This window comes from Notothenia rossii (genome assembly GCF_949606895.1).
Source record: "Notothenia rossii genome assembly, chromosome: 1".
NCBI classification, from domain to species: Eukaryota; Metazoa; Chordata; class Actinopteri; order Perciformes; family Nototheniidae; genus Notothenia; species Notothenia rossii.
Window position 1 is genome coordinate 19,410,815 of NC_136912.1, and position 25,402 is coordinate 19,436,216.

At 41.8% G+C, this 25,402-nt stretch overlaps 3 protein-coding genes across 8 annotated transcripts in view; all 3 read right to left on the minus strand.

Annotated features, from left to right (window-relative positions):
* Positions 1–103: 103 nt before the first annotated feature.
* cd7al (cd7 antigen-like) lies at positions 104–6,259 on the minus strand. 2 transcript variants are annotated; one of them, XM_079665701.1, is made up of 6 exons: positions 6,051–6,259; positions 5,206–5,285; positions 4,174–4,527; positions 2,901–3,281; positions 1,519–1,625; positions 104–1,094 (listed from the first exon to the last, which is right to left on the minus strand). In XM_079665701.1, exons 2-6 carry the CDS (start codon positions 5,264–5,266, stop codon positions 888–890), a joined length of 1,110 nt encoding a protein of 369 aa, XP_079521827.1. In that variant the 5' UTR covers positions 5,267–5,285; positions 6,051–6,259; the 3' UTR covers positions 104–887. The 2 variants fall into 2 exon arrangements, with proteins under 2 accessions (XP_079521827.1, XP_079521826.1); XM_079665700.1 differs by lacking the exon at positions 6,051–6,259 and having other exon boundaries at positions 5,206–5,520.
* A 3,956-nt stretch (positions 6,260–10,215) lies between these two features.
* Positions 10,216–16,249, minus strand: znf207b (zinc finger protein 207, b). 2 transcript variants are annotated; one of them, XM_079665684.1, is made up of 11 exons: positions 16,089–16,249; positions 15,349–15,475; positions 15,061–15,199; positions 14,656–14,844; positions 14,047–14,122; positions 13,837–13,898; positions 13,342–13,475; positions 12,968–13,060; positions 12,039–12,278; positions 11,501–11,657; positions 10,216–10,995 (listed from the first exon to the last, which is right to left on the minus strand). In XM_079665684.1, exons 1-11 carry the CDS (start codon positions 16,127–16,129, stop codon positions 10,844–10,846), a joined length of 1,410 nt encoding a protein of 469 aa, XP_079521810.1. In that variant the 5' UTR covers positions 16,130–16,249; the 3' UTR covers positions 10,216–10,843. The 2 variants fall into 2 exon arrangements, with proteins under 2 accessions (XP_079521810.1, XP_079521811.1); XM_079665685.1 differs by lacking the exon at positions 12,968–13,060 and having other exon boundaries at positions 16,089–16,247.
* Positions 16,250–21,331: 5,082 nt separating this feature from the next.
* rhbdl3 (rhomboid, veinlet-like 3) overlaps positions 21,332–25,402 on the minus strand; it is a 59,703-nt gene continuing 55,632 nt past the window's right edge. For all 4 annotated transcript variants that reach the window (XM_079658451.1, XM_079658449.1, XM_079658450.1 and 1 more), the window contains one exon: positions 21,332–24,846. In XM_079658451.1, the coding sequence (XP_079514577.1) occupies positions 24,575–24,846 (272 nt within the window). In that variant the 3' untranslated portion in view covers positions 21,332–24,574. The remainder of the gene's footprint in view (positions 24,847–25,402) is intronic.

Below are 25,402 nucleotides of genomic sequence, written 5' to 3' on the forward strand. Positions count from 1 at the left end.
TTTGTCACTTCTTTTTTTAAATGGTTTCTGATTTCATGTTTGACTCAGAGTGATATTTGATCATTTCAATGCATACTGAATGAGAGCAGTAAAGAGACAGAAGTGAAAATATAATGTTTATTAGGAGTGAGAGCTTTTTTATAGTTACAGAATTTCCCAAAAAATAAATGTCACAAAAATGTCAACTATTTAATATATTAAGCCATTTAAAAAGTCATATTTTTTTCTGATAAACAATGATTACAAAAAAACAGCACTCAATCATAAACGGTATGCTGGGAATGTCTTGAATATTCTTAAGGCTTTGTCTAAAAGAATCCAGGGATAACTCTCTGGTTCTGTTCAGGAATTCTTACTCTTAAAATATTTGTTTCAGTTTTGTTAGTTTTTTTTGTATTTATGTTTTTTTTTTACTTCATTGTATACAGCTAAACATAGAGAGTATGAGGTGCAGTAAAGAGCCACAGATCAAATGTACCGCCTGGTTCCTGCTGTCATTTCCCAAGAAATTTACAAATCTAAAAACCAAGTTTGTCAATGTTATATGAGGAAGGAAATGCTTTCAACGTGTTGTTTTGCCCCTGAAGACAAACACAAGGCACATTCATTCATGAGCATTAACAATTCTACAAGCCAACTTTAATTTGTTGAAAAGGCCAAAAACAGACATTTAAAAAAGGTTCTTCAGAAAACTTAAAAACACAAGATTTTAAACTACCAACAGTCAACAGATGCAAATAATATAAAGAGAGCATGTGGATAATCTTTCTGGTCAATTACGTTAGAGAAACTTAAGAGCACTGAATGGAGTGAGTTTCAGGTAGCAGAGTGTGAGATGTTTTAGTAAACCATGTCGGTAACAGGATCTAATATTTCACTATTCAGACTCACTCCTGGGGCAAGAGGGCCCCTCTCGGGCTTTCGTAATGGTTTTGAGGACAGGATTTCTTCACAGTGCAGTTTGTGTACTCAGAAGGCTCCATTTCCTCCAGATTTCGGGGTGCCTGATTTCGGGGTGCCAGTTTCCGGCTGCCGGTCATCTCCTCGTAGATGGGGGCCTGAGGGTGTGACCTGACACTGCGGCGTGCTTTGCCCTGAGAGACATCAAAGGAGTGGAAAAAAACAAATCAGTGAGGTGAGAAAACAGATTGAACGCACTCCCGATTTCCTGTTCAAATCAGAGTTAGTCATTTTTTGAGTCAAGAGGCAGCATCTTTAAAAGGAAGTCCATACAAGGTCAAATTCCAACTATGATGTGTTTTCTGGTGAAAGTTACATAGCAGAAGTTCCTTACTCATAAAAAAAAGTCTTAAAACTGAACTAAAAAGTAGAATAAGTCTTTCACTGCCTTCCTCATTACATCGAAGAAAAACATGCTGACAACCGATAGCAACAAGTTGTGAAACTCGTGTGGTTTTGCGGTGAGCTGCAGAGGAACTCTCTGGCACGCTCTCTACAGGCAGGTGCAGCCACTCATGTTTCCCCCTCTCAGTGTCATATTAGAGCAGCTCCACTCACTTTATAAATCACCACAAATCCCAGGAGAAGCAGGAGGAGGAGAACCACCACAGCTGAGGACAAAGCATACAGCAGAATGGAGTACCGGGAGCAGCCACACTGACCTCCTGTGAAGAAGCAGAGAGAGAAAGGTTGAAGTCAAAAGAGACACATTTACTGGACGCAAACACGCATACTCTTCACTGAAATTAGAGTAAATACAAAAAGGTATTCCCAACTTCTCACTCCCTTCCTAGTGGTAGACTGCACTTTGAATATATTTTTGATTGTCATTGTGGGGCTTTAGTAAAAGGTGGAGGTCAACTGCTTAGCATTCAAAGACGAAAACTAAACCAATGTGTTGGTTGTAACAAAGGTACCAAGAGCAGCGGTGTGGCTAACTTTGTGTTTTTAATTGTTTTTAGACATTAATTGAGCGCTATGGCCCAGAGGAATAAGCTGTATCAGGCTTTAGTGAAATAGACAGCACTTGTTAGTCAGAGCAATACATTGTTGGTTTGGGTGTATTAATACACGGGACAAGTAGGACACAACTCTTTATTGGAATCTAGCACTTCTATTTTATACGACATAAAAGTCAGTTTACATTTTCTGACTTCAAATCAATAACTTTCACTATTACTACGCTACAACAAACAGGGCACACCTGTTTTCATTGGGTTTCACTCCACCTTCTATTTAAGGACAAATTATATTATTAATAATAACAAATTTACAATATTAAAATAGATCCTTCAGCACATTTTCAAACACAATATTTGTGCGTAGTAAAAACCTTAAAACATAATAAACTGCTGTTTTTGTCATAGGATAAAAAGAGGGGTGTCCTACTTGTCCACTGTAGTCATACAAAACTGCATTGTTTTAGAGCTACTGTGTCACATGACATGGAAGTTATCTTTTCATAACAATTTATATCAAATAGAAGCTGGATTTAAACTCAATAAAGAGAGGTGGTGAGTTAGTTCAGAGTTACAGTGAAGTGAACCACCTCACGCATAATTTGTTTTGTGTAAATGTGTGTGAAACTGACAGAAGAGATAGAAAGTAATTTTGCATAAGTCCAAGAACATGGTCTCCAAAACCATTATCTGAAAAGTAACAAACAATAATGCAACAATAGTGATATACAGTTATAGCCATTGATATGGATTTCATTAGTTGCAGTTATGTTAGTCAAAGGCTGACATCCTGAGATATCAGAGCTGGACTGACATCACACACTGAAACCATTGAGACAAGAGCACAGACCAGAAGGAGGAACCAGATAGTGGAACAACAGAACAACTGTTAGTATGAAAAGGAAACGTTCATTTTCAGAAGACTGAAAAAGCCAAGTGGAGTTAGTATGAGCCTGGCGATCCAGTCCTCCTGTAACCCACCTTGCACTGAGACAAAAAACACTTGTCTGCCCAGAAGGGTGCTGGTGTGGGGCCCGCCCTGTAGAAGCAGCTGGCAGCTGTACAGGGCGCTGTCGTCCGGCTGCAGGTGCTGCAGGGTGAGGTTGTAGGTGAGGCCCCTGGGGCCCGGAGCTGAGGACAGATGTACCCTCTCAACGGGGAACAGAGAGGAGAAGGAGGGGGGGCTGCTGCCATGTTGGTGCTTTGAATTGTACAAAACCTCCACAGGTCCCTGGCCCCTCTGCCGCTTCAGACTCACCCCCTCCACGACCATGGCCTCCCCATGGGGGGGGAGGCAGGGGAGTACAGCCGAGCCCCCAGAACACGTCTCTACCAACCCAATGTCCACAGACCCAGGGGCGTCTCCAGAGGGGAAATGAATACAACTTAAAATAAGGTTTATATGCTTAAATCCTATTTTCTCTGAATAATCAACATATCTTTTTTTAGGAGGATTTCTCAGTGGATTTATTTCAAATTGTGTGATTTGGTTAAAGAGAGAAAGTTTAGATATTGGCCTACAGAATGGGGATTTTGACCGTTTTTTCCACTTTCCCTGAGTATTTAGCTATTAACAAAACAGTCTTAGCAAAAATACTTAATGGTAGCCAGTTTTAAAAAGGCATAATTGATATGAGGATTATAAGAATTATTACAACTTTACAAGTCAGTGAAACTCAATGAGGGTGACTTTTGGTTGTACTGTAGGCCAATATCCTCCCCATTAAACCACGGGTGTCCAAACTTTTTTCACGAGGGCTACATACAGAAAAATACACCAAGGGCTGGGCCACTCGTAGAGGCGAGGTATATTGCCTCTTAAGTGCAGTTATAATTTGGAAGAATGTAGGTTCTTGATACTTGAAAATGTAAGAAAAAAACAGCCTACATCAAAGCTCTCCAAAGGCTTTCATTTGTTTTGCCCCCGGGCCGTAGTTTGGACACCCCTGCATTAAACCTATCCTTAGTTAGCTCTTTGATGCTCCCTACATTTACAGTTCCACCACAATCCTTCTGGTCGCAGGGCACCTTGACCAAACCTTAATTATTAACAATCATAATAGTTCTCAACCTATTTTAATGAATGCCTTAATAGACAGTGGGGCTTAGTTGGAGCACACTGAACAAACAGCACCAAGCACAATTTCTAAATGTCAACCACTTGTATTTGACATTTGTTGTGCTTATTTTGGAAAGCTTAACCCCCTGTGGGTGATATACAGAGTAGTGGGATGGAAAACATTGAATCACTCACCAGCTTTAACAAGGAGGAAGAATTCAGTCTTCCCACGTATTTTTATGTCTACAGAGGAAGGGTTGTCCACCACAAACTCACAGTAGTAGCGGTCCGTGTCGCTGGCACTCAGCTGAGAGATGGTCACATTCAGAGAGTGTGTGCTCGGGTCTCCACTGACACTGATGCGCTTCTTGTCATAACTGCCTTCCACAGTGAAGTCAGTCTTGGTGAACTGGAACAGAACTTCAATTTGATTCAGCCAGCTGCGCTTCAGGTAGATGCCGTAAGGGGAAGTGTTCCTTTGCTCCAGCTCACACGGAAACACCACAGAACCCCCCTCACTCCTCTCCAGGAACTCCATGTCACTGCACACTTCATTAAAATAAAAAAGGAACATTTATGAGTGAAAAAGATGTGTGTCAGTGATAAATCAAAGTTGCTTATTAAGAAACATTTTGAAGCTCAACTGTTGTGGTAATATTAGATTCATATTCATGCCTGACAATATAAAACATTCAATTGACGATTGGGACGGTTCAATATAAATTTTTTAAAAACACCTCATATTATAATTTAACATGATATCACAAAAAACAACAGTCCAGGAATCGAACAAACATAAATCAATCTGTCACAATTTCTCCATAGTTGCTATATTATATGTTGTGCATTGTTCCTGTTATGTGGTTCTGTAGAATACCTCGGTTGAAGGATATTCTACCCAGAGACCCAGAAAAGTATCTTATTGGTTGCATTTATTTTCTAACACAAAACCACTGAAATGCGCAGTGCATGGACCGAGAAGGACAAACAAACCAACGTAACACTGTAATATTACAGATCAACAACACAGATACCATTCTCATTTATTCATTTTATATACATTTTATTACATTTTATTTATATAATTAAATCAATTTTTTTGTTTGTTTTATCGGAGTGTTCCAGGGTATTCTCTGAATACCTTGAAGGCCCTGACGGTTCGCCACTGCTCATATTACACTCCAAGTACACTTCAAACTGGAAAAAAGTAGCAAATGTTCAATTTACCAAATCCAGTCTGTGTGATGAAAAGAGTCCAGAGGAAAGCCAGGTACTGGATCCCCTTCATCTTGATTACTGTCAGAAGACTAAATAAGATCCTAAGGTAAGTCAGTGATGTAAAACATGACAGCAAACATGCAACACTTAAGAACTGGATGTTAAAAGTGTGGTTGACAGTAAATGAAACCAAGAGGAACTCCATGAGGCTCCACCTTCAAACCTCAAGATGAAAACAAGAGGAAGCACGCGCTAACTAACACAATGCAAGTTCCTTCTGACGCACTATGGAAATAAATTAACAATAAAACAAAAGACTAACAGTTAAGGATCAGATTAAGAATGATCTAACACAGGGGTGTCCAAACTACGGCCGGGGGCCCTTTTGAATCGGCCCTCAGGAAATTCTAAAAGAATAATGGAATATGGCCCACACCTGAAACTTGTGCTTGTCTTATATTGTACTTCTTAAATATATATATCTAAAACATATATTACACAGTAGAATTCATGTGTTAATAAGCCAACTTTTCAAATAAATTCAGTCAATTAAAGTTGGAAAATGTTTCTAACAAATTTAAGTTGATAAGAAAAAAGCTCAATAACTTATTTACATAACAAGCTTGAAATACACCCTTCCTATTGCCCCTTACTATGAGAAATCTGAGGCTCCTGTTGTAAGGGATGAGCTGCAACACTGTTTGTTACAGAATAAATGAAACCCTATAGAGTGCTTTGATGTAGGCTGTTCTTAAAAAAAAAGGCTTTTTTCAAGTTTCAGGCATAGTTTACCTACATTTGATTGATTTCGCTAACTTATATCTGAACTTATGAGGCAATATACTGTAACTCACCTCCAGCGAGTGGCCCAGCCCTCTGTATATGTTTCTGTGTGTGGCCCTCTGTAAGAGCCAGCATGTGCAGGTCACTTAGGATCCAAGCTTTTCTGCTCTAGACCTGGCTCTGGAATTTAATAAGCATTACAACCAAGTGCATATCGTAGAAGACATGATTCAGAATGCCTGTTAGGATGCGTCTGCTGCTTGATAATGTGCATCAGTGGACAGACCTCCGTCACACATCCTGAAGACTGAAGGGCTCGTGCCATCTGACTCAATTGACAATAATGTGAGCTCAAGGCTTGGCTGCAAAAAACAAAAGAATTGAAGCCAAGTACAGCTTTAGTATTTGATTATAAGACTTAAGCATTCAAAACATATTCAATATCAATTATATTCACAATTTGGAAAGAAGGAATTACTGAAATAATAAGGACTAATTGTGTTTTCAATGTATAGACATGCAGTAAGACTATTGAAATGGTCTTAAATGATAACCTAGCTTTTCAAAACGTTTGAAAGGGAACATGTTCAAATGTTAGAGACGAAAAGACTTGACTACAATTTAAAAGATTTGAAATACCTTTTACATTTAGCTTTTAGATTAAAGCAAAGGCAGCTGGATGTGTTGTTTTTTTCTATTTTCTACTTTTCCGAGAGGCTTTTTAATTTCTGAATGTCAAAGATTTACAGGCATTTTAACTTGTGTTTCAGGTTAGAAAAAACTAGAAAAATATTAGAACGAAATGAAACAGAATGAAAAGATGACGCAGTAAATTATCCACCATAAAAAGGCCCTGGACAGAATTGAAATGCAGACTTTGAAATGAAAAAGTGGATAAATTAAACTAAGAACGTGCAGAAGCATACACCTTGTTATTCATCACACCAGAGACTTGTTTTTCACTTCAGGTACAAAACGTGGTAGACTGCATTTCTGTCTTTACACTGTGGTTTATGTTTCTACTCGTCCAGCAGGAAACCACATATACAAGGTTCTTATGTACAACAGTTGTTTTAAAGCTGTTTACTTAGTGCTAATGCTCAAGGGTGCTGCATTTTGAGAGGTATTTGTTCAAATGTTTTCATGCATTAAATCACTTTTATCGATTGGCTAAACTTGAATGGCGATGCCCATAAATGCACTCATAAATGCACTCATACAGTCTGTTGAGGCAAAATGTTTGAGGCCTCAAACCACTCAAGCACTTTATTTCTAGCGTGTGGCCCCATGATGCTTGTGACCACGTTCCATTCTTAAAGAAGCGTATGACTATATCCTGGAAATGTTTCTACAAACAGCACTCGATACTAAGAAACAAACAACATTAAGCTTAAGTTTACATGTATTTATTTTTAATAATACATGTGTCTCGCTTTATTGCCTAGGTACAATGGGTAATAATCATTTCAATTCAAATAAAGCTTAAGCAATGTACTTTACATTGAGATGTAATTATATATTAAAAAAAACAAAAAACGTTTTATATATTCTTAAAATCGTTTAATAGTAAATATGCTGTATTCAAAAGTTTATATTCCCTTAATGGCCACTTCATAAGTTAACATTTAATAAGTAACACCAATTATTTTTCATCAAAATGGCTGCAGTAGGCCTATTGCTACAAAAAATGTACCAAATATTGAATGCTTGTATCATTTCTCTGTGTAGGTTTGCTAAATATGATGTACTATAATCAGGCTTTATACTCCTTATTATAGCTACCGTCTAACATCATAGTATATACTGTCAACAATAAATGAGACTTTGTCTAGTCAAGTGGAACCGATTTGCTCAGTATTGCTATTGGGGAGTGGTGATGGATGTAGTGTGGATATGTGAAAGGTTAATACGATTCCCCCATAGTCCACTAGGTGGTGCACTGGTTCCACCACACTGAGCGGCTAAAAGTGTGATTGGTGGATTTCACCTCAAGTTTGAATCAAAAGAAAACAAGTGACATCAAAATAATGCAACCATTTTATTTCAAAAGACAAGAAATCTGACTTTGGTAACATTCATACAGACGCAAAGCTGCTCCTTTGACAGTTATTCTTTTTAGTCCTTTAAAACCAGTTCAAAAATAGTATCAGTGATAGACTTGTAGACATGTAAAAATGTATACATTTCAAATTTCACTAGGAAACCTGAATGATTAATATATTTACATTTAATACTCAAGTAAATGTTGTTTCCAACAACATCTGAGTTTCTATTTAAAGAGTCAGTTCACCCAAATAAAAATAAACAGAAACTATGTCTTCACTTAGAAGCATTGAGTAACGCTGATCGTGTCGCTTTGATTTGATCTAGGTATTGATATGGGTTGTCAACCTCATACTGCTTGAATTTTATTTGAAAGAAAAAGTCGCTTTATAAAGTTTCAGAAAAGACTAAGAGGGACTTCCTGATTGAATAAGAGCAAAACCTGTGTCATGCAGTCACAAGTAAAGGTTGCTTCATTGAAAAGGGGCCCTCCACTTTGAAAGTTGTTGTGTTTTCTTCTGTGTGGCTCTGAAGTCCGAAACAATTACCTGAAATTAAGCTCTATACAAAGAATTTTAAACTGGAGGTGTGGAGTTTGAGGATCTAACAAAAAAATAAAAAACTTTATTGAAATGGAATACATCTTTAAGGGGTCAGGGAACCACGGCCTTAGATGCGACTTGAGATGATGTTCTCATTAAGGTGAGCTGACCCTTTAACATAACTGACCATGTTCATCAATTTCGTACTAGAGAGAAAAGAAAACTTACAATTTCATTTACATTTCAATGCCCAAGTCTACGTACCTTTGAATAAATCATATATAGTTTGTGTTAATCAAGGCATGCTTTTGTTATTAAGTCTTTAATGAGATAGTAACTTTGAAAAACAAACTATTAACCAATAAATAAGGTAATAAAAGGATTCGCATCCATTTGTAGAGGGTAAAGCCACACTATAATAAACATCAGGTACTTACTGGGTTTAACTGACCTTTCATGCCAGCTGAGTGCGTTTTAAGGCTGATATGGATGGGCTACAGACAACAAAAACAAATACAGAGCAGTAAGTGATATGTGCAGAGGGAGAAATAGTGCCAAACTAAATAATACCTAGAGAAACTGCTCGTCATCATGTCTTTAGATGAATGCGCGCACTAGAGACTCAAAGGTGTGTCCCTGCTGCTACATGTGTGCATGAATAATGTATTCGCTCAGAGATTGTCTTCTTTACAGCAATCTCCACCAAGGGATGACTTCTGATGAAAAACATTGAGAATAGAAAGGATGGACAAAACAAAAAAACACCCAGCAATACAAAACAGCGCCGCAGTAAATCACAATCTAACAGCTGTTTTTCGCTAAACCATCTCGAAATAAATAGTTAGGTCTCCGTTAACATGAGGTGAGGCCTTGTGACCTCTGTTCCTACATGCTCCAGCCATTTGGATTATTTCATAACATCAATCTTTCTACTTTCGTTTGTAGGAATGGTTGCCCAAGCAATTCAGGATATTGCTGCTGTAAATCCCAACTAGACACAAAGTAGGTTGTTATTTAGCAGTATGTGTCGACAGCCATCGTAAGACATTCCCTAGTCACTCAAACGGGGATCAACCGTCAGTAGAATATAGTGCCTTAATTGACCTTATAATCTAAAAGAAAACTGAAAACGGAGCTTCACAAAATTGGGATTTACCACAGAGCTGCTCCACTGCTGAGTTTGTTGTTTTGCTTGCCCTCTGTAGTGCATTATGGGACATGACTGAGCTGTGACAAACATTAAAGCACTCATGCATGTTTGATAACTGAAGGAAAAAGTGAATGAGTCAGGAATTACATTTAGTTTCCCTTTCACTTTTGTGTAAATGCAATATATGAACAAGAACCGTTATTTAATCTGAAGTTATTTCCATCATTATCATGAGGTAACATGCGGTATTTGGAACCAGAAGTTGGCCAACATCTTTTGGGCTGGTAGTACACGAGCTTTGAGCACAATAAGTCTTTATTCTGTTTCTGAACCAACAATGTATACTTAAAGTCTTATCAAGGCAAGGTAAAGAGGACTCCTCAAAAAATAGATGATGGCAAACTTGGTTTTTAAATACCTGATGAAAACCTGAGCCATAAGGGAAGAACACCCGTACAAACCTTCATCACTCACCTCCACGCACGTCAGGACAAACCAGCATTGGATTTCAAGATGTATTTTATTACAACAGATTCATAAAACATTACAAAGGATGCATACAGGTACCCTTTTGACCAGAAAATATTAAAAACAAACCTGAAATAAGGATAAAGCTAGAGACTGATGAGTCATGAATTTTTAACACTACTTAGTTGGAATCATTTTCATCACTGAGACCCTCACCAACCAAGGTTGGGGACGCAAGTCCAACAGCACCTAAGCATGCTGTGAGGGCCTCAATCAAACTACCGAAAAAAAAAAGAATCAAATGTTTACAAGAGAAACTTGCCTTTGTAAGGGGTTGGTACGTTCATGTAACTCCAGCAGCTTCAAAAGAAATATGAATCATTTTAACACTTCACCTCTATAAACCTGAGTGAAACCTAAGGGGGGAAAAATATATCCTCACATGTAATCAAATGACAACGACATAACTTTCAGGAAGTTGAGTGGTGTTTGGCTGTTTCCAATAAAGATGTTACATTAAATGTCCATTAGTTCTAACAAACAACGTTTGTCTTCACCGCCACTGGTCTTACTGCTCTTTGCTTGCAGCTAGGTTTGAAAAAGCACAAGGATGAGAGAAAGGTGTGAACCTCAAACCTAATGTGGTGGCTGCTTTGCTGCTTCAGTAGCGTCCTGCCGGAGACATGACGGGCGGCCTCATGCCCATGGGAGGGCCTCCCTGGTAAGAGGGCACCATAGGAGGACCCTGCCCATAAGGAGGCATCCCCCCAGGCATGTAGCTGGGCATGCCCTGAGGAGGGGCGCCATACTGACCTGCAGGGAAACACAGGGAGAGAACAATGATCACTGCAGCCATTCAAAGGTTTAACAAATCATGTCAATTAAATACTGCAGCCTATTAACATTAATCCTGCTGCTAAACTTTTCTATTTCAACCAAAGGAACAGTTTTAACTTTAGCTCTTCATGTGTCAAAACATACTTTCATAGGGAGTTTGGGGTGACCAGACAGCGTGATTTGGCCACTTAGAACATGGGCACAAATGACCTGAGCTAGTCCCCAGTTTGGACCATCTGCCGATTACCTGTCTGTCTTTCCCAACACTTCTTGACTGTCTCTCGACTAATAAAATAATGACATTAAACTGCTTTAATAAAAATGCATTTATTCAAATAAAGGCTTCAGTGTAACTGTAGACCAGGGCCCCAATAATTGATAACATGAAAAATGGTTTTGATTGTAACTTGTATTTAAAATAACTAACTCAAAATGTCGGTAATGTGATGGGTATTTCACACACTGACAACCATTCCCTTACCATGCATGGGATGCCTCATGCCGGGCTGCTGTGGTGGCATTCCTTGCTGTGGGGGCATTATCCCGCCCACAGACACCACCGGGGGGGCAGCCACATGGGCCTGACCCTGCCGGGCCGTGAGACGCTGGTAACGAGGCAACTGTGCCTTCATCTCTTCCTGTTGGCGGGGACAACACACAGAGCAAACACTCAGACTAAAGAAACACAATTTGGCCCCTCACAGTACAAAGTTAAACACTCACAAAAATGATGAGGAATAGGTAACCAATGTTGGCGTGCCCTGATTTCAAGGATATTTAAGTTCAGAATCATCTTTCCGCATATCCACGTAAGAGTAACTACTAAGTAAAAGTAAGAATTAATGCCTGGCAGATATCCCCTTAGTATCTTACTTCATGTTTGTTATGTTATTGACATTCACAACAAGATTGATGGTTAAATATTGAGCCAACCCATTTAATCAGTATACGTACTATATTATATATATCAGTCATTACTTACTGTGGAAAGGGCAAAATAGAAAGCTCAAGCGACTTACCAGTGAGATATCCTCATCAGGATGGATCAACTTACTAGTTGCACTCGTGGTGGTGAGGGTGGCGGGCTTGGTGGCCACTGTGGCCGGGGGTTTGGCCACAGTGCCGCTAGAGGGATTAGAAGAAGAAGTGGAAGAGGAGACAGAGGGCTGGGTGTAGGCAGGGAATGTTGCTTTGGGAGGGTCGGAGGAGGCGGCACTGTGAGGGTTTGAAGCTGGAACTCCTGAAGTGCTCTGCTGGGCCTGTACAAAGACACAATGCAGGTCACTGACACAAACTGTCAAAAGTCCTTCATAAATGCACTATAACTTTGTCATAATCATTACATAACAGAGTACTAGAGATATAAAGCCCAACAATCAATTTCAGTAGGTTTGCCTTTTTAAACAATCAAAGTCACATTTATTTCCAACATTTTGTTATTCTACCGAAGTAGTATTTGGATTTAACTTTAAATGTATAATATCGTCCAAATAAATTATTTACGTTTTTTCTTTATACATTTACATCATTTACTTTCAACAATCATTGGATGATGAACAAATTCTGACCAATCGATAGAGTTCAGATTGAAAAACTGGCAGTGTGTTATGCACCTCTGCAGCACACAGCCAAAGCACAATGAGTTAGTATGGCAGAATTCATGCTTCAGAGGGTATGAGTTGTGAATGATGTATGATGGTATAAATGTAAATCGATTGTTATGCCTCATTCTGCATTAATTTAAGCACATGCCGGGTAATGACGCTCACAAACTAAAAAATATGTCAGTTGTTGTCAGGGATAACTATCCTCTGACACCAACGTCATAGCCAATGTTGATGCACAAGGCAAACACTGTTCAGTTATCAGCCTAGCTTAACATAGACAGTAATGCCATTAGCAACATGCAGCTGCCACAGCCCGGTCAGAGGCCTGTCTGTGAGCGTACTTGAGGCGTGTTAGGAAAGGGAGGCTGGGAGGAGGCAGACTGAAGGTCTGCAGCTGGAGAAGAAACAGCTGCTGTGCTGCACACAGCGCCCATCTGCAGCATGGTGGAAAGATCACAGTATTGGCATGTAACATGTCCACATACTATGCGAAATGTAATTATAAGGAACCAAATATGCTACATAATAATGAAAGAAAGGTCGGAAAAGAAAAGAAGAACAGCTGGCTACATAAAATAGGAACCAGGAAACCAGAAACAAGAAGTGTGAAATAACGTCACTGAGTATGTGTTCTTAAGAAACAGAATAAAGTCTTTCATTTAGAGACTTTAGAGACACCTGTAAACACACAGAAAAGTGTGTGTGTGTTCCCCACCTGCGCTGCACTGGGGAAAAGAGGTTTGGAGACGGCGGGCTGGACCCCTGGGACCGCCGGTCGACTGGCCATCACTCCCACTGCCTGGGCCATGTGGGGCATCCCTGGCCTGGGAGCCATGTGATGGGGCATTCCTAAACATCAACCAAACAGCTCAATCTACCCTTCTGCCAGCATTGCATTGGAACCACAAAAGGCTAAATAAACAAGGTACAAAGAAAAGGAACCATATATTTAAAAAGCCAATGTCTGTCTCTAAAGACTGGTTCATTATGTCAATATGAAAACATTCAACAAATAAACAGTTAACATATCAGCTACATTTGCCTAACCATCTAAACATGGAAGCAACAAAGAGTTTTTGCTATGATAGAGATTAAAAATGTGATTTAATAGGGTTACTATATACTATTATATGACAAACTCTTAATTTATTTTTGGAATAGATAATACATTTCTTGTGTAACCCCAGTGTAGAATACAACCACAACTCACCGTGTGGCATACCAGGCATCCCTGGCATCATGGGAGGCATCATTCCACCCATTTGCATCATGCTGCAAAAGACAGAAGGATTGTTTGGTGTTACTATAACTACAATAGAACGTGATACAATAATTAGCCACAAACTAAATAGTGGCATATCATTAAGATTAAACTAAAAAAGCATTGAACATTAGACACAGTCAATGAGACATCTCTTACCCAGGTGGCATTCCATGCATGGCATGGGGCATGCCGTGCATCATGGGAGGAACGCCCGGCATCATGGGAGGCATGCCTTTAACAATGAGAGGGGACATGTTCTGTTTACTAGAAACTCAACACTATATCACTCAAAACAGGCAGCTACATGTCTAGGAAACTGAACACAAGAATACATGTGCAGTAATCTCTATCCCCGCTGATTCATCTTCATTTCTGTTAAATTCCAGGTCTAAACTCTCTCACACTGTAGGTGCGTCACAACAATAACAGTGTATCCTCGTTTAGGTATAAACTATACATTGCAAACACAGAAACCAGGACTAAAATAGCCACACCATAAACAGCTTGTTAAATGCAGAGATTTGATGAAGACAATATGTAGGAATTACAGGGAGAGCCTAACATTTGGCATGGCTATTAATTAAATATAAACTCTAGCACAAAAACCAAGTGATACATTGACGACCTAATCAGGAAAATGTTCAACCATTCTTGTAGTTGTGGTTGGTTTGGATCAAACTGACCAAATAAAGAAGGTTGTTGGGTGTTTTTTTTTAAGTTTTTAGTGATAATTCCGAACTTCTACTTTTCACTAAGGTTCCTTGCCTTGATATGCTCCAGGGTGCATCCCAGGTACGCCAGCCACCGGAGGCATCCCCAGCTGGGCCATTGGAGCAGCGTAGGTTTGCTGGGGCTGGACAACAGCCGGCTGCGGAACTGATGGTCCTGCTTCATCCTCATCATCATCATCCTCATCAGAGTCGTCCTGATTGTTTGACTTCTTCTTTTGACTCTCTAAAGAAAAGGTTGTGGGGAAGCTTTAAGAATGATCAAATTACATCAACCGACAGCATTATAAAAACGAAGTAGTAATAGATCACACAATAAACAAACATATTCAAAGATTTACGCTTAATCTTAAATTATTCCAAATACACAACATTATTACACATTTTGGACATCTAGGCTTTTATTCTAAATTGGCAAGAAAGAGCTTGAAGGTTTACAAACCTTGTGATTTCTGTTCTAATGTTCGTCTTCTTTCCTGCATGTCTTTCTCTGGAATCCCCTCCATACCGTAGATCTCCAGCTCAATGTCAACTCTTCCAGGAATTGCATTTGGAACACTGTCAATCGTCTCTTTGTGTACCTGAAACGCATGCAAAGTGAGCCAGTGCATATTCATATCTAAAGAGAAAACCTATTGTCCAGTGTATGATAAGTTATAGCTCTGTTTTGACTAAAACGTTGCAAGAGCTATGAACTAAACCAGGACAAAAAGACAAAAAAGCTACCCACCTGCATGCAATGAATAGCCAATCCTGGGCCTGTGTACAACTTCTTGTGACAAATATGGCATTTAAAATGCTTTGCCTTCTGATGCTGAATGAGGATCTTTTCATCATCAAAATCTCGATTACAGTACCTTGAGAAAGAAGTTAAGGAATGTATAGAACGAGGAAACATGAACAAATACTAAGCTACAACACAGTTCACAAAGTCAGAGAATCACACGCAAGCATTCAAAACAAACCCTAATGCTGCCTGAATAAAAGCTCCGAGGTGTAGCATGAGTCCTAATCCCCATTCATGATCAATGAATGGCATAGCAAGCTGTTAGGTTACAAAACATCTCGGTAAAAATAAGGTTTCACACTTAACCGCCCTGAACCTTGAATCATACCGTTCAACGTTAATGCTACCCGGAATCATCAATGCATGGCTAACATGTTAGCAAGCTACCTCCGTTCCAATGGTAGCTAGCATTACTTTCTTCTCAGCAATCCAGTGAATTGAACACAAACTTTTAACAGCTACGTGTAGTCGTAGCCGAATATTTGACCGATATTAAATAAACAGTGGGAAAAAGCAATCTTCAAAACGATTGGCTAGACTCCAAAGCCAAATGGTTAGGCTAATGTTAGCATACAAGCCGATAAAACCTCAAGAAAGGCTAGCTTAGGCCTTCCTTTTGTCAAGCTAACGATTAGCCTCTGGCTTTTCTACGTTGCTTTGTTGTCATCCGGTCAAAAGGATACCAGCACCATGGCTTCATCTGCTTCTTCTTTTTTCGCCCCATTGCCAATGGATAATGAAAACGATTTCTTACAACTTGAAATAGTAGTCTTATTATCTTTTTGACAACAGCATGCTGTAGTCCCGTAACAACGCCGAAAATGGCGCTTTGATGGAGGAAGTTGTAGTGCAGAAAATAGACGTCATGTCAAGACACACCCCCTGAAACCAAACCCCCACTCATTCAGTAAAAATAAAATGATACAAAGATTCATATCTCATATAAATTAGACCAAAAATCAGAGAGGAGCACTTCCTTGTTGATGAGAAAAACAAGTTTTGCCAATTTTCTTGACAATAAAGGCTTAACTTAAAATAATACATTGCCATATAAAGGTATTACCTATATAAAAAAAACGAAGGGTACAACATCTGAGTCTGCAGTGGGCCAGAAAAAGTAGCACGAACAGACACCTCAAGTGTTGCTTATTGGGGGTAGATGTTCTAAATTAAATGATGTTCAAATATGAATTACTGTATATTGTAGAGCTGATGAAAGAGAGTCGGAGGCGGTGTGTTCAGTATGGAACTCCACACTTTATTAACCATTGAATAATCACAAGATCAGTACACTTGCTGCTACTGCATATCATGCTAGCCAGAATGACAACAAACCCCGGTACCCTCACAAACGGGTCCGGGTTGCAACACACACCAAACACACGGTGAATTATGTCATATCCCGTGTCACCACACAAGCCCCCCCAGAATTCACCCATAAACAAAGTCTGTGTGGAAGAACGGGAGCCGGGGAGGCGACCTCTGAAGGGGGCGGCCGCTGGAAGAGTTGGGACCGGAACCGTAGGCCCCGATCCTGAGACAGGGGTCGAGGCCGGCCCCGCCGCGGAGGTCGAGCCAGCACCACCGGCTGGTCTAAGTCCAGGTGAGCAGCCTTCACCCGGTCCACCGAGACGTGCTCGGCCTTACCACCTAGGTCGACCACAAGGTGTTTGTCCCCGTGCTCCAGAACCCGGAAAGGCCCATCTTAAGGGGGCTGTAGGGGTCCCATGTGCGCGTCGTGCCGGATAAAGACAGAGCTCCACAGGAACCCGGGACACCTGAGTATCTTGCAGAGCAGTGGGGATCGGAGCGAAGGCCTCAGCGGCGTCCTGCAGGAAAGCCCGCTGGGCCGTCGGCGACCAGGGAGCCGATGCGTTGGGGAGGAAATCCCCCGGAACCCTCATCGGCTGACCGTATACCAACTCCGCCGTGGAGCACTGCAGATCCTCCTTTGGCGCGGTCCTCAGGTCCAGCATCACCCAAGGCAGCTTGTCGACCCAATTATCGTCCGTAAGGCCGGCCTTGAGGGCCGCCTTCATGGAGCGATGGAACCGCTCACAGAGGCCGTTAGCCTGAGGGTGGTAAGCGGTAGTCCTGTGCAGCTTAACCCCCAAACCACTCGCCACGGCGTTCCAGAGCTCGGACGTGAACTGTGAGCCCCTGTCCGAGGAAATGTCTGACGGGGTGCCAAAACGACACACCCACGTCGCAATGAAAGCTCGGGCAATGTCTGCGGCTGATGTTGACACGAGAGGAACCGCCTCCGGCCAACGGGTCATCCTGTCCACCATGGTGAGGAAGTAGGACAAGCCCTGAGAGAGCAATGGACCAACCAGGTCGATGTTGACGTGGTCAAACCTCCTCTCAGGCACCAGGAAATGCTCCAAAGGGGCCTTCGTGTGGCGGTGCACCTTAGCACGCTTACAAGCCACGCACTCACCATCCCAAGTCCTCACGTCCTTTTTCAGCCCCATGCCAGACGAACTTCGCGCCCACCAAGCGCACCGAAGGCTTAACGCCGGGGTGTGACAGGCCGTTCACTGCCTCGAACACAGAGCGCCTCCAGCTGGCGGGAACGACTGGCCGCGACAGGCCCGTGGAAACGTCACACAGGTCCTCCAAGCGCAGCCCCGCGCCCTCCACCTTCAGAGCCTGGATGCCGGGGTCTGTGACCTGGTCCGCCGCCATGCGAGTATAGTCCAGGCCCAACTGTACGGCTCCGATGACGACTCTGGAGAGGCAATCTGCAACCAGGTTCGACTTGCCAGTAGGGGTGCAACAACTAATCGACTTAATCGATTAAAATCCATTACCAAATTAGTTGCCAACTAATTCAGTGGTCGATTCGTTGGTGACGTCATCACGTGTGTTTTACGCGCCGTTAAGCTCCAAAGTTATTGGTCTTTTTATCGGTACTGGAGACATTTAAAAAATATAAGTCATGTATTATTGCTACAAAAACATTATATCGCAGTCTTAGTGTCGCCAACTCGTTTCTAACATGCAAAAAGACAAACAAATGCGTCTATGATGTAATTTCGATCAGACAAGATCTCTCTGTGTGCGAGGGGGCGGGGCAGCTTACACACACGCGGCTGCTACATGCAGCAACACACTGCGGAGATGGCGGAGAGAATGCGCTCCGAGGTGTGGTTTAACTTTACCCGTCTTGAGGTGGACAATGCTCGTTACCAAAAGTGCAATAAGAATTTAGCATGTAAGGGCGGTAACACGAGCAATTTGTCTAAATATTTAACAAAAGTACACCACATCCAGACAGAGGAATGGACCGGGTTCGACTGTCCTTCTAGTAGCTCTGTAGCCCCATCCACGAGTAACGTTTCCACGTCAGGTGTTATGTATGCTAGCAGCAACACACGGAGTTAACTACATTATACAAACATGGGTTATTGATTAGAGGTAACCAAGTTATTTATTTAGTTAAAGTTTCAGCTATTCTGTTTACAATTCTGCCATCAGATTATTTAATACAATTTGTTAAAACATTGTTGTTTCTTTTGATGTGAAATATTATTTATTTAATTTAAATAAAAAGCTATGTTAATTTTGTTCAAAATGTGTTTAGTTAATTTAATAATATATGTATTTTTGAATCAAGTATTCATCTTTATTGTCTTCATTGTTAGTTTCCACATGCCTAAAACAACTTCAAGCTAAATCTAAAAGTTGATGGCTAAATAAGAGCGTTTGAGAAATTGTGCAAGGCATAAAGTAATAGTCCGAATAGTTGATTAATCGTTTCATTAATCGATAGTCAAATTACTCAATTGTTGCAGCCCTACTTGCCAGCCAGGTGCTTAATGTCTGTGGTGAACTCCGAGATGTAGGAAAGCTGCCGCTGCTGACGTGCCGACCAAGGCTCCGCCACTTTAGACATGGCGAACGTGAGCGGCTTGTGGTCGACAAACGCCGTAAATTCACGGCCTTCCAGCAAAAAACGGAAGTGCCGCACGGCCAAATAAAGTCCAAGGAGCTCTCGGTCAAAAGCGCTGTACCTGCGTTCTCTGGACGTCAGCTGGCAGCTGATAAAGGCGAGTGGCTGCCAAGCGCCCTCCACCCACTGCTCGTGCACTGCACCAACGGCTTAGTCCGATGCGTCTGTGGTAATGGAGATGGGATCCGTGGATGATGGGTGCGCCAACAGGGCCGCATGAGCCAAAGCAGACTCAGCTTCTGCCGTCCAGTCGATCGCCTGGATGGGGGTCGTACCCTTCAAAGCCTCATACAGCGGCCGCATAATGTGAGCAGCCCGGGCGATGGAATGGTGGTAGAAAGTCACCATCTCAAGGAACTCACGGAGCGACCGGGCTGTGAGCGGGCGAGGAAAAGCCGCAACAGCCTCCACCTTCGCCGGCAGGGGTGCTGCACCGCCTTTGGTGACGCGGTGCCCGAGGAAGTCAATATCAAAAACCCCGAACTGGCACTTTGCAGGATTGATGATCAGTCCGTGTTGGCTGAGCCTCGTGAAAAGGGCTCGGAGGTGTAACAGGTGCTCTTCCACCAAAGCGCTGGCGACGAATATGTCGTCCAGGTAGACGAACACGAACGGCAGATCCCGCAGCACCGAATCCATCAAGCGCTGGAACGTTTGGGCGGCGTTCTTGAGCCCAAAAGGCATTCGCAGGAACTCGAAAAGTCTAAACGGCGTTATCACTGCTGTCTTAGGGACGTCCAGGGGATGCATGGGCACCTGGTGGTAACCACGCACCAGGTCCACTTTCGAAAACACTGACGTACCGGCAAGATGTGCCGAGAAGTCTTGAATGTGCGGCACCGGGTAGCGGTCAGGTGTCGTGGCGTCGTTGAGGCGACGGTAATCCCCACACGGGCGCCAACCACAGTTCGGCTTCGGAACGACGTGTAGAGGAGAGGCCCAAGGACTGTCAGAACAGCGGACGATACCCAGGCGTTCCATGGTTGAAAACTCCGTCCTCGTTACTGCAAGCTTAGAAGGGTGCAACCCGCCGGGCCCTGGCGTAGACTGGGGGACCTTTGGTGGTGACGTGGTGCTCCACCCCATACTTGGTGGTGAGCGCGGAGAAGGTGGGTAGCGTTAGGTCCGGAAAGTCAGCCAACAGCCTGAGAAAAATTTCCGCTCCCAACCGCGAGCCCGTCGTAAGCCGCCTTACCAAGTGTAGCCTACAAACGAGGGAGGAAAACGTCAAGGCATCAACCAAGCGTTTATTTTTAACGTCCACAAGCACATAAAAAATCCGGCCCGAGGAGGGGAATAGAAATGTCTGCCATCACAAAATCCCAGTTGAAACGTTGTCCTCCAATGCACAAACACATAGGCCTCACGCCGTATGTGCGAATGGGGCCGCCATTAGCCGTCGTCCGCGGTCCATGTCCCCCACGAGTGACGTCTTCCCTCGAAGCAGGAACTACACCCCCCCCCCCCCCCCCCCCCTTGTGTGTGTGTGTGGGGGGGGGGCGCGCAACTTCCAACAAGATTCATTTGGGAAAAAAAGTTGAGAACCCCTGCCCTTGGGCCTAGGCCTTGAATTTCAATAATCTGGCGGGCCCTCTGTTTAGCAGATACATTTAAGGAGAAGGGCCTTAATCGCCTCATATTTGTCATGGTGTGGGGGGTCAGCGATAAATCCCACCAACCTGGATGACGTGGAGCTTCCCAGCGCTGCTACTACATGATAGTATTTCAAATCCCCATCACGGACATGTCGGCAGGCGAAGTGCGCCTCCACGTGTGCAAACCACGCCGCAGCGGCATACTCCCGAAACTCCTGCAGCTTTACAAAAACATCGCAATTAGCCATGTTCATTGAGTCTTCGGAAACTTTCTCGAAAACGTCAGGATCACCAGTGTAGAGCCGATGAAAGGGAGTCGGAGGCGGTGTGTTCAGTATGGAACTCCACACTTTATTATACATTGAATAATCACAAGATCAGTACACTTGCTGCTACTGCATATCATGCTAGCCAGAATTACAACAAACCCCGGGTCCAGGTTGCAACACACACCAAACACACGGTGAATTATGTCCTATCCCGTGTCACCACAATATAGTATTATTCATGAAAACAAATTATACTGACGTGCATAACATATAATTGCAACTTGTAATTCAGTAAGCGTCCACTTGATGGAGACAGCGGTGCAGATATGGAAACTGGGTATAGCCCTTTACATGGTCTATGCATCGTTTAGCCTTGGTTTTATGGATGAATGTTAGCAGGATTTTTCATAGGCATGTGTATTTGGTGCAAAATAACATACAGTATTGAAAGACGGATGTAGATACTCCTGTCATGAATCTTTTTAATCATTTAGTTGTTTTTTCATGATTTCCTCCATTCCAAAGGGAAATCCTTATAGCATTCATTGCTTTTTAAGACAAGTGGTTTCTACCAGCCATTCAAGACGCAGAAAAATAGAGAATAGTTTATAATTTATTTCACTATAGAACTATATTCAGCCCAATTTGAGTGAATTTCATGAAAGCCACTATTCTGATACTTTTACATCCTCCATGGTTATAACCTCAACTTTTATTTGACTAATTATATCTAAAAACCAAAACATTTAGGATGAAGGTCCCAGGAAGTCAATCTTATATGAGGATCTGTGACCCTAATGTGTATCAATTTAGAGATAATTTACACGCAAAAGCATTAGAATCAATGTTGTGTGCAAACTGTTGAACTATGTCCTGCTTCTTGCTTGTAACTTAAAAGACGTGAAATGAAAACTTGGCCGAATTGTAAGAGCTGCTCTCAGAAAGCAACATAAAAGCAAGAGACTCCAAATGCATTCACTCGGATTTCCCTTCCCCTGCAGCTTTGCCTTCTCTTTCTCACCAAGGTGAATGATTACTTCTGAAATTGGAGATTTATGAAGGGGAAACACAACTGAGGTGGCTTTCCTTGGCTGCCTAATCAATTTTTCATTGTACGCCTTCAAAACGCTGCTCTCCATATGGTTGTACCGGCTAGACAGAGAAGACATTCAGTGACAGCTTAAGGAGTCTCTTCTCTGAATGAATTATGGCGTATTCTTGTACTCGCACCTTTCATTGATCACTTTGACGTCTGCTTTTTTCACAAAGGCTCTTACCCCTGCTTTCCAATATGGGGCCCTGAGCTCTCTTTAAACACTTCGGTAACAAATTGAGGTGAATCTGGTTTGAAGTCTGCAAACCTGCTTGGTTGAACACTTTCTTTGCACAATTGGGAGTAATTCATTTCCTGAGAATATTGTCAAAAATGGTATGTGTGTATTCGTGTATATGTGACCTGAGTCATCACTGATATAAATAAGAGCAAATAAATCATTGTTTGTTTCTGTATAAAACAGTTTAATGTACTCCAGTATGTACATATCAAATCTACAAAATATGAACAATGTTAAAATATTATCAGCATTTACCCCCTCAATCTTGTTTGTGTCATAGCCCTTATTATATACAACCCCACACTACTTTTAACACATGTTTACATAGGATAGCCTACATATAAGATATAGCTAATTATCACAATGCAGACCGACCAAACAATTTACACAACATACCAATAATCACCAAGTAGATACAAAAAAATCAACAGCAAATGCATGTTAAAATATTAATCTGTATATAATTACATTATAATAATGTTTGTGCGAAGCAGTTACCAGCGTAACATGAGGTTAAAGTACAGTACAGTTTGAGACTTACAGCTTAGGGCTGGGGTGGTTTTCTATCCCAGTTCAATCAATTAACAATTTACGTTGTGACAGGAAGTAATGAGGGAGCATTGATTTACTTCTTTCCCCCAACGCCTCCTGATATGAGTGAAACGACCCCAGCCCGGATGTAGGCGAGGTCAGGCATGTGTGCTCTTCTATGTTTGGTAATGAGAAAATACTACATTTCTTCAAAATGGCCCAGTTGTCCACACTGGTGGATGTGGCTTTAGTCTGATCCCATTTGACGTAATTCACCTACTGACCAATCAATAAATAAATTGTTGTCACTTCATCGCTATTTTTCAACCAATCACAAACAATTACTGCAATTGCCCAGAGGGGACAACAAAATTACAAATAATCGACTTCCTTTTAGGGTTCCTCAAAGGTGAGAGATTCTTTAGAGATCATGACCTTTTTCTGTCACATACTGTATGACCGATACATAACAGAACAAAAATAGATTCATTTTCATTGCAAAAAAAACTATTATTTTCTGGGGATGTGCTCTTTCCCTCCAGTGCTAGTAGTAGTTTTGGCATCGTGTTTGAAAGCTTAAAAGTCTAAATGGCACTTCTGCTTCTTTTTATTTTTTTCTGTATGAACAATTGTCACACTCCTTGCAGACAAAAAAGTAAAAAGACACACGTTTAAGGTTCAAATAGTGTTGAACACAAAACATAATTATCTGGGCAAGTGTCACATGAGTGAGGCAACACTGAATAATAACCCACACTTTTCTTCAAAGAAAAATTCATAACTTTTGAAAGTTGCGGTAACTCCACCTACAATTTTGGAGAGGTTTGGATATCCTGCCATCTGTTTTAATATGAACCTCTCCTGCTTATAGGCTGCTTGAAATTATGACTAAACACTAACTAAGCCTACATTCAAGCATGACCTTATTCTTCATTTACTGACAATTGGGCTGGAGGCAGAGTAAAAGATTTTCAGGAACTCTCCTTTCTGAAAACAGTTTGTACAGCAGGGTTTTACTGCAGCCATGAAACACAGGTGTGACTGTGCAGAAATACTTTCATCAGGCTGACGTCTCCATGAGAAGGCACCGTTGGATTGAGAAGGAATAGGCAGAGGAAGTTTAGCCAGGTTTACAGGACTATTCCTGCTTGATCCTGTTGCGTTAGATCCGAGGCTTCTCATTTGTCATTGTGATGTCTAAACATTTCCAACTGACTGTTACTTTTTAGACAAATGTCCAAGAGAGATGTTGACAAAGAGCAGGCTGAGGTTAGCTTGTATGGTAAGCGAAAAACAACGGCAACATTTAACCAATAAGGAACAGATGGGCTGAAAAAGGTATGACATAAACGGCAACCATGGGCCTCTGCATGTCAGGTGCATCCCTGCATCAGAGAGTATCAGGGCTGGGGTGAGTCATCCAGCAAGGTGGTAGGGAAGGGAAATAATGGGGATACAGTGTCAAGTCTGCCTCTGATAATCAAGTCAAGGTGGTGGAGGCAGTCGCACGTCAAGCAGGCTGTAGGCAAAGATGTTCCAGAAGACAGCGCAGAGCACAAACAAGGTGTAGACGCAGAAGAAGATCCAAAACAGGGACTGCTCCTGGAGGCGCTGCTCGTAGTTCTGCAGGACCACTACACCCAGCGTCAGCCCAACCATCACCCCTCCCAGATGGGCTACGAAGCTGGGATTGGGGCACGGAGGAAAGGCCGGGGGGTAGAAGCGCAGCCACACTGCCCGACCAAACTCTACACTCACTGAGAGCAGACAGAGGGAGACAGAGAAAACACAATGTAAGCAAGGTTTGTTCTTAGTTCCTGACCTACAGTGCACTTGTGAAAATGTTATAAAAACAATGATGAATTTTAGAGTCGATGGCCAACAAAGACTTATTTTAACATTTTTTGAGCTGTCATGGATAGATAACAACCGAAAGATGGATTTATTTTTACTATAATACTCAGGGAGGTTAACTTATGTAACTTAGGACTTTACTAAGTATGTGTCAAACACAAGTTGCTGAAATGTATTAACATATCAACTTTAGATAAATAAATTCATTTAATTTATCAGCTCACTCAGTGCTTTGGGGCTGTGTTGCATGTCACAATCTAGTAGTGATTCTGCTTGCTTTTAAATAATGTAAGCAAGTGAACATACCACAATCTTTTCACCTCATTTTGTTTGTATTTGTATCTTGGAAAAGAGGGACATATAAAAGAAAATACAAATATGATCTTGTCCCCCTCACATGCATGTACCCGAGGCAAGTAAAGACATGAAATCGTGGCAGAGTTTGGATTGCCGTGTTCA